Genomic DNA, 19,482 nt, shown 5'->3' on the forward strand with positions numbered 1-19,482 from the left:
TGGAAGATTTTAGCCCGGGGGGGGAAGATTTGACTCTGTAGCCTATTTTAATGGGAAAAAATGCAGGTGGCCCAGTGACCCAGCCAAAGGTAGCCCACTATGGGACCGGCCCAGGGGGCAGATACCCCCCAGTCCAGCCTGCCCCTGGAGAACATACAAACTCCACACAGGTAAGGCCATGGTCGGGAATCAAACTCATGATCCCAGTGCTGTGAGGCAGAAGTGTTAACCACTAAGCCACCCTGCTGCCCAGTATGATGAGAACTCCATAAAGCATAATATCACGGTCAGGTTGCAGTGCATAAGCCGCTCACCCCATCTAGCAATGTGTTGCTAGTTTAGTCGTGCAAACATCACAAAATATGAACTACTGAGTACTGGACTAAGGTAATATGGTCAGATGATTCATCATCCATTGTGTACTTGATGGATGAGTGTATATGGGGCTCCAACCTAAATAACTGTAAAGCCCTGAAAGTTTCTAACAGTGAACAGTTCTGGTGGTTCTATAGTGTTGTTGGGTGTATTTTACTGGCAGTGACTGGTCTATTTGTTTGGTGTAGTGATTACACTACATCTTTCATTTGATGTTGTATTTTGTCTAGTTTGTAAAGTAGTATGCCTTGTTGGGCTACCCATTTCACTTCTACACATTGTTTGCATTTCATTCAATACAATGCAAACTAGAAAAATAAAAAGCATTATGATATCAGCAGTTCTGAAATCCCTGGTGCAAGTTTCAGAGCATGATGGGGATTTGAAAGTCACTGCCATTGAAGAGGCTTAATTATAATTTGTTAGGATGAAATTGGTGATTTTACACTATATTCCAACACGCACAGTAACAAACTTTGCGCAAATATTTGTGGAAAAGTTTTAAAACAAAGAGATTGACTGAAACTTTCACGTTTTACTTCTGTCATCCCTGGGACATATTTTTTCGATTACTTTACCTTGATCATCATCAACATTTATTTATATAGCGCCAGCAAATTCCGTAGCGCTTTACAATAGGGAACAAACGTTAATAAAACAATACTGGGTAATACATACAGACAGAGACCTGATTTCAAGCTTGCAATCTACCTTGTCTGCAAATTTAGTTAGTTACCACAGTGGTTCTGAAATTTATACCTTTATATGCAAGTGGGTATATTTACTAAAATGCAGGTTTGAAAAAGTGGAGATGTTGCCTATAGCAACCAATCAGATTCTAGTTATCATTTATTTAGTACATTCTACAAGATGACAGCCAGAGTCTGGTTGGTTGCTATAGGCAACATCTCCACTTTTTCAAAATCGCAATTTAGTAAATATACCCCAAGGTCTCACTTGCAGTTGAATTAGTTGTTTTATTGTTTTATACACTTATAGGCTGAGGTTTTCACATTTTGCAGCACTTGAGGAAGGACCAGGTCACCAAAATCTCATTGCATTTTTACTATGATGTTCAGCTAATAAAGGATTCATATTTCATTATTATACTTCAAGTTCCTACAACAGTTTATCCTGTAACTTCACAATGATTATATATTTTTGCCAATGACAAGTATATATTGATTCATGAACACCCCTTTAATATATATGCACTGTATTTGGCGGTTAGTTAAATGATTTATGTTCAGCGTTATATAAAAAATTGGAAACAAAGTTATTGAAGGAAAAGGATCGGAGATGGGATTTCCTATCTTACCTGGTCCAATTACAAAGATTTTTAAGTGTTAATATAAAATATATAGCTAAATAGAACAAGTAAAACAGGAAAAATTAAGGTTCTGTCCTTAAATGTGTGTAAATTAAACTTACTTTAAGCAAGGTGGATATTATATAAAAGAGAGATGACAACATATAGTAAAGACACACAATGAACTAGCATTCCAGCAAGCTTATATTCTAGAGATTCCGTAGGAAGCTGCAAATCAATTGTATAACATCCTCCTCAATAAAAACCTGAATAAGACTTACTTCTAGTTCAAATAAATATTAAAAACCAAATAATCAAGGTCCTGCTCACCTTTTAGGCAGCCACTGGCTCTCCAAATAAATATCTGGCATGCTGGGACTTGTTGTTCCACAACAGCTGGAAATACATTTTGACATCTGTCTCAAAGCATTAGGGAAATCAAATTCTGTATCATACTGATTCAACCAGGACCACACCTAATGGCAATGCACAGCACATAGTTACGCTAAATAAAATAACATGAAAGGAGTCCTTTTCTCATACATAGTCTAAATTATACAAAACTCTGAAAATTGTAAAAACATTTTATTTATCAAAATATGGAGATATCTCCATTTTATCTATTCGATACGAACATTTGTTGTACAGTTCACAGGAAATGAAAGATTAAATTTGCTATTAAAATGAAATAAAATGAAGAGCATCACATTATATCAGTTCTCTATATACATATCTCTTTGTCATTATTTACAGGTTTCTCATAGGAAAATGTACATGAAACACGTAGGAATTGCAATACATACATGGATAGGTTTCAAATTTGTTTCATTGTTTGTTTCATAGTTTAACCACCGAAAAATATCTATAAGGTTCCATGCAGTGATTTTCTGCACCGTTGTTTTTCTGTCCAGGTTCATGACCATAAAATTATTGACGATTGAGTCTTGTGACGTTCCCACAAGCTTTCATAACAGGTTCATGAGGTTGTATTGCATTGTCCATGGCTGTTATGTCACCATCTCCAGGAAATACTGGATGGATGAGGTATATGCTGGTTATGATGGTAACTGTGGACAAAGCTAAATGCTCCTGAAGGTGGTAGTGTGTGGAAAATGGGGATTTTCTCTGTAGAGTTGGTTGGGGAACAGGTATGACAAGGCTTCCCATCTCTAACAAGCACTGGAACCATGACATGCTTCAGCAGAGGTGGAGAGCTGGTCACTTCGGATTTAGCTCTCTTCATCTTGTAGCGATGGTTTTGGAACCAGATCTTCACCTGAGTTGGAGTAAGTTGGAGAATGTGAGCTAGCTGGTCCCTCTCGGGGGCGGAGAGATATCGCTGTTGGCGAAATCTCCTCTCCAGTTCCAGGGTCTGAGCCTTGGAGAAGAGGACTCTTCGTTTCTTCTTCTTCTCCTCTGAGTCACAGTTGTGAGACGTGGTCTCAGATCTCTGCATGGTGTCTGCTAGCGTGGTCTCTGAACTGCTCTCATCCGAAGCTGGAAAACATTAAACAACAAATGAAAAGAAAGTCAAAACTACAATAACATGCAATAATAAGCTAATGAACAATGAGGAACCACCCCTATGTATTTTATAATGCATTATTAGCAGTTATTCTGAACACATTATTTGCAGTTAAAATAGCAAAATAAATCAAAATAGTATGTAACACAATCTGTTATACTATACTAGACTCATATAATGTCTTAGATTATTTTGCTATTTTTTTGTAATTTTTTACTTAAAACTCAAATATCTTAATTACCTGGTAACAAACTATAGGGGCATATATTAAATAAATGAGATTAGTAAGTAATTGCCTATTGTAAGCACATTTAGTTCACAAATAGCTCCTACTTACATAAATAGTGGTTCCTATCATTCTCCACCCAGTCTTGGTAAGGAGAACGCCTGTTGTAATTTAAGGATGGGTTTGCTGGTATAACATCATATTCTGGTAAATCCAAAATTCTTCTGACTGTGAAGCTGAGTCTACTGGAAGACATGATTGTAGTAGGAAGAATCCTTCAGAGATTGGCAGAAATATACAGGGCGAGAGATGGTGGCCAACAGCTGGCTCTACACCCTGCTCCTTCTTCTCGTTGTAGAGGGGAAATATTAGTGTCACTTACAGAGAGTTGCTGTTTATATAAACATCCCACCCCATTTACACACAAACATAAACTAACTGCTTTCAGACCGTCCCTGTCTACGGCATGCAAAGTACCAGAATGAGGCAAGTGCTTAAGACACTAATGGGAATGGGAGCCCCCCTCTTCTCGGCTCCACTTACCCTCACTCCTCCCCAGAGATAACCCTTACCTCCCAATGACAACAGGAAGCAAGATTCATCTTTACATATTCTGTCTGATTAGCCCAAAGTGGGAACAGATAATGGGAATTGTTACTTGTGAATAACATCCTGGGTGGCATGCAGTGACTAACATTCCCCTCCTAAACTGACCCTACCCCCTCCTCTGTGTAACCAAGGGATGCATCAAAGTAAGTTACAACCACAAATTAAATAACAAAAAAAATGACTGATTCACTTTTATGGAGAATTCACCATCTATTCATAGATGGAGGTGGCTGGGTGATAGAAATGATCAGTTTTGCATCATTCAGGATGTTTTACACTAAGATTTCATTTGCATCCACCTGCCCTGTGTGAGATAGTACAAGCAATTCAGCATTCACACTATCTTCCCCTCGGACCTGCTGAAAAGAGTCATGCTTCTGCTGATAAGGGGCATATTTACTTTCACTCTGAATAAGAAAAGCTGTCTGAGAGGGAATAAAAATGCACAGATTATCCTGATAAGAGCCTTGTCTGTAACTTATTTTGTTCTTCTGACCGCTTCTTTCATTCTTTTCTCTGTCCCTTTTTCCTCTCCTCATTTGCCTTATACAAAGCCTATCTTTTCCCTCCAGTTGTAAATTGAACATGCTACATAAATAAAACACTTCTTTTACAAACGACATAAAGCGATAGTTATCTATGACAAATTTGTGTAATTTTTGTCACTCACCATATGTTTATATAACCAGGTTTATATGACTTTTGTGATGGTGGGGAGGGGATAAAAATCTAAAACTATATAAATAACACAATAACAAAATATTTTAGTAAAAGTTAATAAACAAAAAGAAATCTTAAAATGATCCTAAACAAATTGTATCAATTAAATATTTATCTTAAAGCAGATCTGTGAAAACACTCATTATTCATTTATATATATATAAATATATATATATATATATATATATATATATATATATATATATATATATATATATATTATAGTGGACTCTTAATCATTCACATAGGTACATTCCATGTATAAAACAGGATGGTGATAAGATGGAAACACCTACTGGCCTTAAGTTTATATTTTAATGAACTGCACCACTGTTTTTGTGTGTATACATTATTACATTATTTTTAAAAAAAGTGGCTACACCATGAAAAATAATTAAAGTTTTAAAAGCTTACTCAATACTGATGAAATTTATATATACATAAAAACAGAATAAAACCACAACCATGAGATACAAATATACAATTATTTTAATTTTAATAATCATAATATAGGATACACACAAAATAAATGCTTCATTGAATAGAGAAAAACAAATATACAAATATATTATATATATATACATTATGATAATGTGTATATACAGTATATGTGTGTGTGTATGTGTGTGTTTATGTATATCTATCTCTCTCTCTCTCTATATATATATATATATATATATATATCTATATATATATATATATATATATATGTGTGTGTGTGTGTGTGTGTGTGTATGTATATAGATAGATAGATAGATAGATGGATAGCAATAATAAGTGTACACAGGCACCTTTCCTTAAGATATAATAATTCAAAATAATAAATATGTCCATGAGTAAAATTTATGTAAAAATTAAATAATAATATATACATTTATATGTATATATTACTTTTATAATTTAATTCTTGAAATTAATATTCAAATAGTTATTCAGCTTAGTTCCATTCTATTTCAAAATTAATAAGAAATACATTAAAATACTGAAATCAAATAAATTAATTTTTGAAATTTGTAGAACATGTTACATTTTACAATTGTGGTAGGATTTTCATAATAAAGAGCAACATAACAAATGGAAAATCAGTTTCCTTTGTTACATTCTCATAGAATTTTTAATGGAGCATGGAATAATATCTTGTCATTACACACACAATGAAGTCTGGCAAGCCTTATGTTCTATGGGCATGAACAATTATATAACAGCCAATTAATTATAGTTTATGCTGTTTTGCATCCTATTGATGCTTCATTAATTGATTCAGTTAATATTAAACATTTTTAACTGTCATTAAAGTGAAATTACAACGCTGCAAACGAGACATCGATGGGGCTCTGCTAAGATCAAATGTAATGTATCCATTTAACGCAACATATGTATAATCAAACATAAAAGTTATTGTAGCATACAGCAGAATCAGAGCATGCACAAATAAAATACAATTCTATATTACATTTGCAAATGGAACTTTTCATAATCCGCAGTACAATACATCTTTACCTGTAGTCTGGAAACACATTATTAAAAAGTTTCACTCATATTAAAGGATAAGTTCATCTTCAAGTACTTTGTTCATATTTAAATGAATTTAACTGATTGAAAGGGTTTTTGTGAACAGATGTGTATTTGTGCAATTTCAACCTGACGTTGGACAGATGACACAGTGGTGGGGACCAGTCATATGCAGAAGACTGCATACATGCACCTGTCCTCTGAAGATGCAGGCTACAAGGTATCGGTTAGATACAATCTGCTAGAGACTGTATCTAACCAACACTCTTACCAGTTGTTGAGGATTATTGACAGCAATTAGTAGCCATAAAAGTTTAATATTCCTGGTTTTCTTAGTTAGAAATCCTTATTGCTGCATTCAGAGTTGCATAAGTAGAATTATCCAATATATCGCTGCATGTGATATTTATAATTTAGCAAAGTTTGACACAAAGGGGCCGACAATCCCACGCTCAAAAAATATTACCGTTATTACAGTAATATCTCGCTGGATTTCAGCTCGCAGTTCCCTGAGCTGCGAGCTGAAATCCAGCGAGTAAATTACCGTATTAACAGTTTTCCCTGCGCAGGATTACCGTAATAATGGTAATATTTTTTGAGCGCAGGATTTTTGGCAATCCCGCCGTCAATTGAATATGCCCCAAAGGCTTGATTATATCGAAAGTGAATGATAATACAGTGCATAAAATAAACTAGTCTGCAATAAAAATTTACTTTGAAAAACCTTCTGCGCTGTGGCCAAACTAATTTTCTCGTTATCGTTCAAATTTTAGTAGAGATGACCAGAAATTAGACTGATTTTTGTTTTTTTATTTCAGAATATTTCAAGTTTGTCTGCTTTGTTTTTTTTATTACACACGTACTGCTGGAGACTCATTCTCAACAATTGGTATTAATTTATCTTTCTAGGAAACTGCTAAAACGACTTTTGGAATATTAATATTACATTCTATTACATCTACCAACTTAAGGAACTATGAACTGAATAATTGGTTTACAACATTGTAAAAAAAAAAATATTCTCTTCGCTACAGCTGCAATTTCTGCTAATAACTATTGTAAATGTTACTTGAAATACAATTGGATTACTTTATTTCAGAGGAAAGCACCTATTACCTTTATAAAAAAAATATTCAAAAGACATTTAAAAAAAAATCTAGCCCTGTGAAAAGTTGTATATAGCATAAAGGGACTCTCCACCTTCAAGTTGAATGCATTGGCTTCTATGTGTCCTTCAGGAATTTTATTAAATATTTAGTACATTTGATAACTTTTCCATATAAAATGCTGAACGGCTGATATCCTTACTACACTTATTTAACTACCGTATATACTCGAGTATAAGTCGACCCGAATATAAGCCGAGGCACCTAATTTTACCACGGTTGGACGCCGGGCGTAGTGTGACCTCCCTGCTGACTGCTTCCGATGAGCGCTGCTGGCCGCGCATGCGCGGTATCTGAAACTCGGGGATGTAGAGTAAAAAAGTGTGGTCCTGGAGCATCACACGAATATAAGCCGAGGGGGGGCTTTTTCAGCACAAAAAATGTGCTGAAAAACTCGGCTTGTACTCGAGTATATACGGTACTTTGAATAATTGACAAAAGACCTTAGTGTGGCAAAATTAAAGGAGTTTATTTGAAAATATGGTGGTAGAGAAAAAGAGCAGTCAGTTCAACATCTGCCAGGCAACCAGGATGTCCCAACATTAACCATGGGACATCCGCAAACTGGGGGACAACCAATACACCTCAGGCACATGTATCTACCTTACCGGGATCATCTCTCCTGGGCACTACTGAACTCGGAACCCTTCTGGGCTAAAGGAACGCAACCACAAGTCGACCCATCTGGGCAGTACACGGACCGAGACTGTAGCCGACTCCATCGAAAAGAGGCGGGTTCAGCGTCCCCCCTGCCGTAATGTGCGTCCTAACTACTGGCCATTGACTACACTTTGTTTTCCGGCAACTCCTTAGCCAGGATTTCCACCAGCACCGCCAGACATACACCAGGACTGGACCCATTACCATAGAACATCCTGCATCCAGAGCAGGCACTGAGGTCAGCCTACCAGGGAGGATGGGTACACAACGTCCAGAACTCAAGAGGCTGCTTAACTCTCCACCCATCCAACTTATAGACTATGTCTGGCAGTCCCATGTGACATCAGATGGGCATAATCCCCCTTAAACTATTGACCCCAGAGGACTAACTACAGTTTAATAATCTAGCCTCAGATTTTAATATCCTTCAAGCTTAATTCAGCCTCATTTTTTATTCCTTGTGTGCTTCCCAACTATAAGCAAGCAGAATGCTTTATATTTCATTACCCTGAGATAAAACACAAAGCTGCTCTCTGAATACAACTATATCCATTTCTATTTTTTGTATTCCAGGATAATTATACTAAACTACTATGCAGATAACATGGGAGGAGAGACAATGAAGCTAAAACAAAGCAAACAATGCGGTAATTTCACAAATCATCTGCATTGCGCTGGATGGACTGCCTGCTCCTTCATTTGCACAGGTGCCCTTCGTTCCCTGCAGAGGTGCATGTTTTTACAAGAAAGATGGCAGCATTTGCATACGAGCAGAAGTTGGCACAGCCAGAGGGTAGGGGTTGCACAGAGTAAAGGCTTTCCTAGTAAAGTAGAGATGCACCCCGTTTCATGGAGCAGTAGAGAAATAAGATTTCCTTTTGCAGAGAGAGATTTTTGTAATGACATAAAGGGATGAACAGAGTGCATCAGTAGGGACTTTCCTCACCACACAGAAGGGTGCACAACCATTCATTCCACTCCACAAAAGAACTTGAATTCTGCTCCAGCCCATGCTTAGCGGTCTTATGGTCTTGTCCTATACTTATCATGGGACCCGTTTTGTGCCTCCATCTTGCACTTTGGTGGAGAACCTTTTTCTAGGCACACAACGAGCAATTTACTAAGAAATGACCACATGTAATAAAGACAATCTTAATGTTCCAGCACTCTTATGTAACACTCCAAAATGCAGGCCCTGAAGGGAGTATTGGGGATATCTGTATTGCATGTGGATGTGTCTCTCACCTCTCGTGACAGAGTCCCTCCGCCAGGGTCTTCGCAGTCTAGTGACGATGACAGCGCAGAAGATCATTGTACCATGCATAGGTGACCCTATAAATACCCATACAAGTGGAATTTATTAAAACCAGATTGGTACGTTTATTAACAGGAAAGGAGAATGAATGATGTGTATAAAGACAAAAGTTAAATAGAACAGCAAACAGAATGTCTGGCTTGCAAGGTAAGTACCCAGGGCTTCTAGTAGAAACTAACATACAGTAAATAGATAGTAGTGACTACAGAATGCAGTTTAATGTTAGATAATGGCTCAATGAAGCTTATGAATATAATAGTATGTTCCTACATCTCTCCCTGCTCAAGGTGGCAAAAAGGAAACACAGCAGTACTATAAGTATAAACTACGCGTATGCATATAGGGTCCCCTTGTGTGTACAGTTGATTGTTGCTATTGACAGGGATGGATATGTCAGAAGTTTGAAGGGGACATTCCAGACTATAAAAGGAGTGATCATGTGGTTGAGGGCAAAAGGAGGTGCCATATGATTGGCAGGTAAGACTCAGTACAGCATATTCAGCCCAGAAAACTCCTCCTCCTTTAAATTACACCTGGCCAATCACTGACAGGGACAGGAGATTGACGAAAGCAACAATCAACAATTAAAACTTAGTACTGTCATGAAAGTATTGCTTTTCACTTGAGTTTCATGTTTTTAAGCATTGGTTGTATGATGATGAAGAGTTTAATTTATGAATAAAAACCAGCAACCAATTTCAGCACACTCTGGGTGACAACTTGATAACAAATGCTTGAACTTTTAGTCAGGTGGATCAATGGAGGACACTAAATTGGCCCCTAATGCAGGCACTTGCAGTGTATACAAATAAATGAAGCAGGCACCATTGAAAAAAACACACAGCAACCCAAACGCTTCCGAATGCTAGTGGGTATGGAGTAATTGGAACCATTGGTTTCCATTACCATACACATTGACATGAATTTACTAGTGCTAAAAAATACTAATAAGAGCTTGTAATTTTATACCATTTATTAAGGGGCCAAAGTTGGCACTGTATGTTTTCTTATGTTCATAACATGTTATCATAACACAAAATATGACTAACACTATGCCTAACATTTAAAATTCAATTATATTTTATTGTACTCAACATAGTATTTAGATATGCTTTGATGACACTTCCATTTAAAAATAAAAATTATATATAATTTACTAGCTGAAGTACCTGACGTTGCCCGGGTTTAAATCTTCAAGTTATTAAGTTATCCATGATTAGGATGTTACTGTCAACCTTTTAAAAATAATTAGCAGCTTAGCAGCTCTTCCAGCACAACCATGAGGTGGCTGCCCAGTGTCGTTTTTTGTTTTTATATTATAGGTCATCCAAATCCATCCAGTGGAAGGCCCAGAATAGGCTCCCCGGGTCAAAGTTCTGCCAAGAGTGCACTAACAGGAGATCCGACCGGGACCTCAACCCCCTAGTATGACTTTTGGGATCCAATGTAACCAGTCTGTAAAGTTTTTGTCCAAATCCATCCAGTGAAAGGCTCAGAACAGGCTCCCTGGATCAAAGTTCTACCCAGCATACAACAACGGGATGTCCAACCTGGACCCTAACCCTCTATAACCTGGCCAGGATCCAACTGGGTCACCTCGCATTGGTTTCATCCCAATCGGTGCAAGGGGTGTCCGAATGCAGGCTCAAAACAGGCTCCCCAGGTCACAATTCTGCCCAGCATACACCAATGGTAGGTCTGATGGGGACCCAAACCCACCTAAAACCTGACCAGGAGTCAACTGGATCACCTCGCATTGGTTTCATCCCAATCGGTGCAGGGGTGTCCGAATGCAGGCTCAGTGCAGGCTCCCCGGGTCAAAGTTCGGCCCTGTGTACACCAACGGGAGGTCCGACCGGGTTCCTAACCCTCCTAAAACCTGGCTTGGATCCAACTGGGTCCCCTCGCATTGGTTTCATCCCAATCGGTCCAGGGGTGTCCGAATGCATAACCGGACAGAAAAACAAACAAACAGACCAATGAATTTTAAGATTTTAAATTGTATATCAACAGACTAACTGGGATGATTATCGTTTCAGCCTTACAGCGCTGGGGTCATGAGTATGATTCCCAACCAAGCCCTTATGTGTGGAGTTTGTATATTCCTGTCACGGGTTTCACAGGGACGGTTAGATTCTTTGCAATCTGCCCGGCTTTACTCCACCCGCCACAAGTCTAATGAGTTGAAGGTTGTAACAGTGATCCCCACAGGGAAGTTTGGGCTTCACAGCTTGCACCCCGCAGTTTGCAATTCTCTGTATAAGTACCAGGAGAGAATGACAGGAAAGGATGTTATTAGCTGACAAGGAATGACCAGAATAGGAACTGATACAGGATAGCAGGTTACCAGGATTAGTTCAGAAGCATATAGCTCTGGATACAAGGATCTTCTGGATAAGAATGAATACAAGATTCCAGGATTAGCTGAGAAGCATATAGCTCTGGATACCAGGATCTGCTGAATAGGAACAGATACAGGATACCAGGATTAGCTGAGAAGCATATAGCTCTGGATACCAGGATCTGCTGAATAGGAACAGATACGAGATACCAGGATTAGCTGAGAAGTATATAGCTCTGGATACCAGGATCTGCTGAATAGGAACAGATACGGGATACCAGGATTAGCTGAGAAGCATATAGCTCTGGATACCAGGATCTGCTGAATAGGAACAGATATGGGATACCAGGATTAGCTGAGAAGCATATAGCTCTGGATACCAGGATCTGCTGAATAGGAAGAGATATAGGATACCAGGATTAGCTGAGAAGCATATAGCTCTGGATACCAGGATCTGCTGAATAGGAAGAGATATAGGATACCAGGATTAGCCTAGAAGCATATAGCTCTGGATACCAGGATCTGCTGAATAGGAAGAGATACAGGATACCAGGATTAGCTGAGAAGCATATAGCTCTGGATACCAGGATCTGCTGAATAGGAAGAGATATAGGATACCAGGATTAGCTGAGAAGCATAAAGTGCCTGATAAAAGGATCTGCAGAAAAGGAATGGACACAGGATATCAGGAAACACCAGGAATATATAGTAGTCAAACAGTACAGCAGCTTAGCAGGATACAGGACAAGAAGATCTGGCACCATATTGCCAGAACAAGTGCCTTAAATGGTCTGTAGGATGAGGGGGAGTGATAATTAATTAGCCCATTACTGAGCAGAGAATAATACAAAAGACTGGCCTGTGGCCACCATCGGAGTATGGAGCATGGGAGCTTCAGAAGGGAGACCTGACAGAGGAGGTCAGGCCTGCGCACCCTAGCCTGGTAAGTTAGAGAGTCCGATGCGTGGGTTTCCTCTGAGTGCTCCGGTTTCCTCCCACACTCCAAAAACATACTGGTAGGTTAATTGGCTCCTGACAAAATTAACACTAGTCTGTATGTGTGTTAGGGAATTTAGGCTATAAGCTCCAATGGGGCAAAGAATGACAAATATTCTCTGTACAGCATTGAGGAATTGGTGCTGCTATATAAGCGGATGATGATGATGTATTTAATATGACAAATTTTAGGGGAAAAAACTTTTACTTGTAATCCTAACATAGAAATAATAACAATGCATTTAAAGTATCAAATTTAGATTTTTTTTAAATGGCTTTTTATTTAACAAATAGAAGCCAATCATACCAGAGAGAAGTCATGTCATTTGTTTACAATGAAGCAATCATGTGAAAATGTAGGACAAAATTACACAGGAGTTTTGCATTTCAAAATATAAGTAATCAGCAAACAAGCCTAAGTACTGAAACTAAATGAAAGAAAAACAGAACGCACTGAATGGGCAAACGGAGGGGAAGCTTGGAAAATGTTTAGTATATCAGGGACATATTGTCTAACAGCAGATCTATGGAGGGGCCCAAGTGAGCTATGTGTGTTTGTGGAAGGGTGTTATTTACATACAAATCAAACAATCTACTGTATGTTATTTAAGAGGGGAGCATTTGTAAGAGATTTACAGAAAGGTCCACTCAATGCTGGAGCTGATATCTGCCAATTGGTCTAATATTGCAATGTGTGTGGCCCTAAGCCAACCCAGATGTGTGATAAAAATATCTGATCAAAATGCATCAGACCTTTGTTGGACATGTAGTTAAATGCAGTCAGGAGATGATTGCTATCAGCCTGTGTGTGTGGTCAGTCCCTGAACACATTAAGAAGCCCCAGCGTTTTCAAAAGTGATTCAGCTGCTGGAAGAAGGCTAGTTCACATCTAATTTGGCCATCTACAGTGCTCGGAATGAATGACAGTGTTGGCCTGAGTAAAAACACGGGCCTTAAAGTACAAACGTAATTTGTCTTTATAATTGCTTTATCTGGGCAGTTATATGAATTTGAAAACCATTTTATTGGACACTGACTGGGGATGGAGCAGACCTCATGGGGGTGTGTCTCTATTGTAGTGTGTAGATGGCCGCATCATGATTTTACAATGCGGCACAGACATTTTTGGCTTTGCCCTTGACCGCCTGGTTCAATCTTTTGACAGATCAATGACATTTATGCCAGAACTTGGACTATTTGGCTTCACATCCCTTTTCCTATTACGTATAGTGCACCAGGAAGAGCATAACAAACATTTCTGCAATGTTTTGGAAACGAAGAGTGACAGAAGTAGGGTTACAAACTCTTCATTAGGGTCTCATGTGATTACTGAAGATCGGTATTACTGACCCACCTCATTTTGTGATCTGGCAACAGGCTGGATTTTTAAACTTGCCAGATCTTATTACTGACATTAGTATATTACACCATGTTGTAAAGAACTGTTGCATTAATTTGAAGGTGCCTAACAAGTGCTGCAATTGTTGAGGATATGTCACTTCAATGATTTATATAATAGTGCTGAACTGGCTATACAAGCTCTGCTCCCTTATGCCACCTATGGGCAGCACGGTGGCTCAGTGGTTAGCAATTCTGCCTCACAGCGCTGGGGTCATGAGTTCAATATCCAACCATGGCCTTATCTGTGAGGAGTTTGTATGTCCTCCCCATGTTTGCATGGGTTTCCTCCGGGTGCTCCAATTTCCTCCCACACTCCAAAAACATACTAGTAGGTTAATTGGCTGCTATTAGAATTGACCCTAGTCTCTATCTCTCTTTCTCTGTCTGTGTGTGTATATGTTAGGGAATTTAGACTGTAAGCTCCAATGGGGCAGGGACTGATGTGAGTTCTCTGTAGAGTGCTGCAGAATCAGTGGCGCTATATAAATTAATGGTGATGATGATATGGTGGCACATGTAATGGCACCCTCCCTCTACTTCACCCACCTACACTCAGGTGAAGTACACTCATAACCTGTGCTCTTTCTTAATCTCACTATAATGGGACTGTGACAGGAGTTATTGTTAATGCTAAAGGAGCAGGTTAAAGGGCAAAGGCAAGGTCATATACTTGTTTCTGCCCTGAGTTTCTCACCTTTCCTTTAGGAGGAACAACCCTCTACTCAAAAAAGATTGAACATCCCTATCACACAATAAAGTTAGTGTTTAGAAGATTTAAATTAAATTGGACATTTCTTGTATATTTTTGCCAATAGATTTTGTATTTTCTTACATTGTTTAGTAACGTATTTACAAGATAATAACTGTTGTGCTATGTATTCCATGATGGCTAAGAAGATGAGATAGGCATATTTCTGCCTTTTGTTGTAGTAAACGTGCATTTAAATGCTGTAACGGTGTGACCTACTTGTACAGAAAAAGAAGCAATTTGTTTTCTTCTGAATAAAGAAAAGCAACAAGCAGTAGCAAAATAATCACAAAAGAAATTGAAAAACATTGTTTTGCTGGTGCTTTAGCTTTACAGGCTGCTTGAAAAGGACACTTGAATACATTACAATAGCAGAGATTTGCATTTAAATATCTTGTAGAGTTTGCTAGTAGCTATAAATATATATCTCTGTTTGGCATCATAACTGTAGATCTATAAAAAAAGAATATCATTGTGGATGTATTAGAAGCCACGTTTGACCATATGGCTCATGATTGTTAATATAATTTCAAAACAATGGAGATTGATAATTGCTTTATTGGTGTAGAACTAGAGGTAAAATATATTTTAGATGAACTCTGCAGTTCTTTTTACACTGATTTTGTCAGAGTGATACTTTTGATTGACAGAAGGACTTCAGTCATTAGTGGAATACCTTCATTGAAATTTTTGCTACAAGTAGGTGTTTAATTTTTGCTCAACCTGTTCTCCAGGTAGATCCTTCACAACAATCTGGGGGTGATTTACTAAACATTGCAACTTGTAAGCTTGGTGGGACTTAGTTTACATCTTTCCTGTCCAATTGTCCAGTCAGGTGTGGAGGGAACTTCTTACTTTTTGTTTAACTTTTTTCTGTTCTTATTAGACAGGTGAGGTGCAACTTGGATTCACCAAGTTGGAAATAAGTAAGAGACCTAAATCCCTATTTCTGTATTTTGTCTGCTGTTGACCTGAGGATCTCACTAAGATAGATTCTAACTGTACACTCAACACATAGTTATCCCACTAACCCAACAGCATTCTTTTTTTTTTAATTAAATGTTATTGAGAATATGATACAGACATGACAGTTGGACCATTCTTTTACAGTATAAACCAGCAACAGATCCTAAAATTATTTTTAAAGGAAGTTAATAAAAAAAGAGAAGAAAAGACAAAAGGCAGAAGAGGAGAAGATGAAAAGAGAAAAAAATGAGGGTGATTTTAAGCACAGTGAATGGGATCATGAGGGGCAAGGGTAAGTCCAGTTGGGAAAATTATATATGTAATCAGATTCATTATATAAAAAAAGATCACTTAGTTCAAGAGATGGAAAGATTATGTTCCGTACATGAAATGATAGGGGTTCCTATTCTGATCAGCAAGGGATCCTGCGGATGCGGAGTCACATACTGTAGTTACAGCAGGAGAATTTCCTTTCATGACTCAGGGGAGGGAGGCCAGCCTAGAAGAGCATGTCCAGGTATGGGGTGTATCTGATCAAATTTATGTTGTTTGCCATGTAAGTAAAAAGTTATATTCTCCATGCATGCATTGTGCCAGACAAACTTCTTAGAGGCCCCAATGGAGGGAGGGAGGAGGGAGGGGTTTGGTCGTTTCCAGTTTTCAGCTATCAGCGCTATAGCTGCAGCCAGTAGATGGGAGACCAGTTTTTGACTTTGTAAACCAGCATCCTGGGGAGGTCCAGAGAGCAGGAAACTCCAAGGCTGTTTCGGTACTTGTAAATCTAGCATCGAATTGACAATGGAGTGTACCATGTCCCAGAATGTGGCTAATCAGGAGAAAGACCACCAGATATGGTACATAGGTCCCCTGTGGCCACATCCACACCAGCAGTTGGGACTTGCTGTTCGAACATTTTAGAAAGTCTGTTAGGGATATAATACCACCTGTAGTAGGTTTTCTCCTCAGCTTCTTTAATGTGGGTGGAAATGGAGTTTGTGGCAATTCCCTCTGTGGCCTCTTTCCAGCATGATTTGTCATTTGTGAGACTCAAATCTCTCTCCCACTCCCTCTCATGATGACTGTGAGCCATAGATTGTAAGTTTGCGAGCAGGGTTCTCTCTGTCTGTATGTATTACCCAGTATTGTTTTATTAATGTTTGTTCCCAATTGTAAAGAGCTACGGAATTTGCTGGCGCTATATAAATAAATGATGATGATAATGATGAAGGGAGTCAAGAGTTATGACAATTAACAAGATGTATATGGATAAAGTCATCCCTTTTTGTCAATGGAGATTTCAGAAAGATACCCTGAAATGGGTGAGGTACCTTCTATTGAGGTGACAGACTTAAGAAAATGTATTACCTTGAAAAATTATTAAAACAGAGGTGTAAAGGAGGGGAAATTATCTTGGAGAGATGCTCAATGTTCCGGAACAGCCAGTTCATTAACAAATCTTATGTGCGATTGCTTAAAGTGGGGGGTCAACAGTCCAGGAGGGAAGTCTGGGTTGTCCCAGATTGGGATCAAAGGTGAGGTCTCAGAGGGGAGCTTAATATGAGTCTTACAGAAATCCAAAATACTTAGAGATAATTTAAGGGAAGGAGGAATATTTGGTTGGAAAGGTCTCCTAGTTTTAGTTAAGCCCAATTGAGATGGAGGCCTCTCCTTCACCCCCTCCACCAGACCAGATGACCGTCCAGGAGCTGGTGTGGGCCTTCTCCTTTCCCCCAACTATACTTTCAGGTCATTCCCAGTGTGCCTTCCCTCTCTTTCTTCTCTATCGAAGTCCACGCTATCCTTCATTTCTCCCCATCCAACTCCGTGTCGCCGTTATTTACCGTCCCCTGGCCCCACTTCCCTTTTTCTTGATAACTTTACAGCCTGGCTTCCCCATTTCCTTTCCTCTGACCTCCCTTCCATCATACTTGGCGACTTTAACATCCCTATTGACAACCCAACTGACCCCGCCTCCATTAATCTTCTTGCCCTTTCCTCCTCCTTTAGTCTCACTCAGTGGTCCTCATCCCCACCCACTGTCTTGGTCACTCCTTCGACCATGTTTTCTCTCGTCTTCGTGTTCCCTCTGAATTATCTGATTCCTCCTTTCCTTTCTCTGACCACCACTTCCTCTCCTTTACTTTGTCATACTCCCCTGAACCCTCCCCCACCTAAATCCACCCTCACCAAGCGTGACCTTGACACTCTGGACTCTTTCACCTCTTGACGCTCTTCTCTCCCCTCTTCCTACCCTGGTCTGCCCTGATCAAGCGATCTCTCTCTATAACCTCTCCCTCACCACTGCTCTGGATGCCCTTGCCCCAGCCTCTTCTGTTAACTACCGCCATTGGCTACCCCAGCTATGGCACTGTAAATTTACCCACTTCCTTTAGAAGTGCACTCGCGCTGCTGAATGCCTCTGGAAGAAATCTTGCTCCCTGGCTGATTTCATTCACTTTAAGTTTATCCTCTCCTCCTTCAGTTCCTCCCTCTCCCTTGCCAAACAATCCTTTTTTAAGTCTTTCATCCCTTTTCAGTTTTCCAATGCCCGCCGCCTCTTTGCCGCATTTAACTCTCTCTTCTCGCAACCCCCCATCCCGCTCTCCCTCTCTACCACCAAGTTTGCCTTCTTTTTCTTCTCTAAAATTGAGGCTATAAGACGGGACATCTCCTCCTTGTCTCATACTCAAGCCATCGTCAACGTTCCATCTTTCTCCAATAACCAACTCTGGTGCTCCTTCCGCCCCACGTCGGGTGATAAAATCCACTCTCTCATTCTCCCTTCTCCCCATCTACCTGCCAACTGGATCCCACCCCCTCTCACCTCCTTTGCTTCGTCTCCCCCACTGCCTGCTCCCACCTTGCACACCTCTTCAATCTGTCACTCTCTACTGGCATTGTCCCCTCCTCCTTCAAACACACTCTCCCCAATTCTTAAGAAATCTAACCTTGACCCCACCTCTCCAGCTAACTACCACCCCATATCACTTCTCCTCTTTGCCTCCAAACTATTCGAGTGGATTGTCTGCAACCACCTCTCCAGTCACCTCTCTGCTATCTCCCTCCTCGACACTCTCCAATCTGACTTCCACTCCACCAAAACTGCCCTGGCCAAAGTTACAAATGACCTCCTCTTGGTCAAATCCAGGGGCGAGTTCTCCCTGCTCATTCCCTTGGACCTCTCTATGGCCTTTGACACCATGGACCACCCCCTCCTTCTGCAGACCCTTCTTTCTCTTAGCCTCTCTGGTACTGTCCTCACTTGGTTCACCTCTTACCTTGCCGACTGCTCTTTCTCTGTTCCCACTCCTGACTCATCCTCAACCCATTTCGCCCTCTCCGTTGGAGTCCCTCAGGGCTTTGTTTTCTGCCCTCTTCTTGTCTCACTGTACACTACTTCTTTGGGTGATCTCATCTCTTCCTTTGTTCTCCAGTCCCACCTCTATGCCGATGACATTCAACTCTACATCTCTTATCCTGACCTCCCCCACCTCTCCTCTCTTGTGTTTCTGATTGCCTCTCCGCCCCTATTCTCTTCAATGTCTTCACGTTTTCTCAAAATCAACATTGCAAAAACTGAACTCATTGTTTTACCTCCTTCTAAACCTTTACC

At 39.6% G+C, this 19,482-nt stretch overlaps 1 protein-coding gene across 1 annotated transcript; it reads right to left on the bottom strand.

Moving 5' to 3' along the window:
• Positions 1-2,423: 2,423 nt before the first annotated feature.
• On the bottom strand, positions 2,424-3,840 carry NKX2-8 (NK2 homeobox 8). The gene is made up of 2 exons (XM_075192553.1): positions 3,547-3,840; positions 2,424-3,181 (listed from the first exon to the last, which is right to left on the bottom strand). Exons 1-2 carry the CDS (start codon positions 3,689-3,691, stop codon positions 2,697-2,699), a joined length of 630 nt encoding a protein of 209 aa, XP_075048654.1. The 5' UTR covers positions 3,692-3,840; the 3' UTR covers positions 2,424-2,696.
• Between the last annotated feature and the right edge of the window lie 15,642 nt (positions 3,841-19,482).

The sequence above is a fragment of the Mixophyes fleayi genome, chromosome 12 (genome assembly GCF_038048845.1).
Source record: "Mixophyes fleayi isolate aMixFle1 chromosome 12, aMixFle1.hap1, whole genome shotgun sequence".
Lineage (NCBI taxonomy): Eukaryota > Metazoa > Chordata > Amphibia > Anura > Limnodynastidae > Mixophyes > Mixophyes fleayi.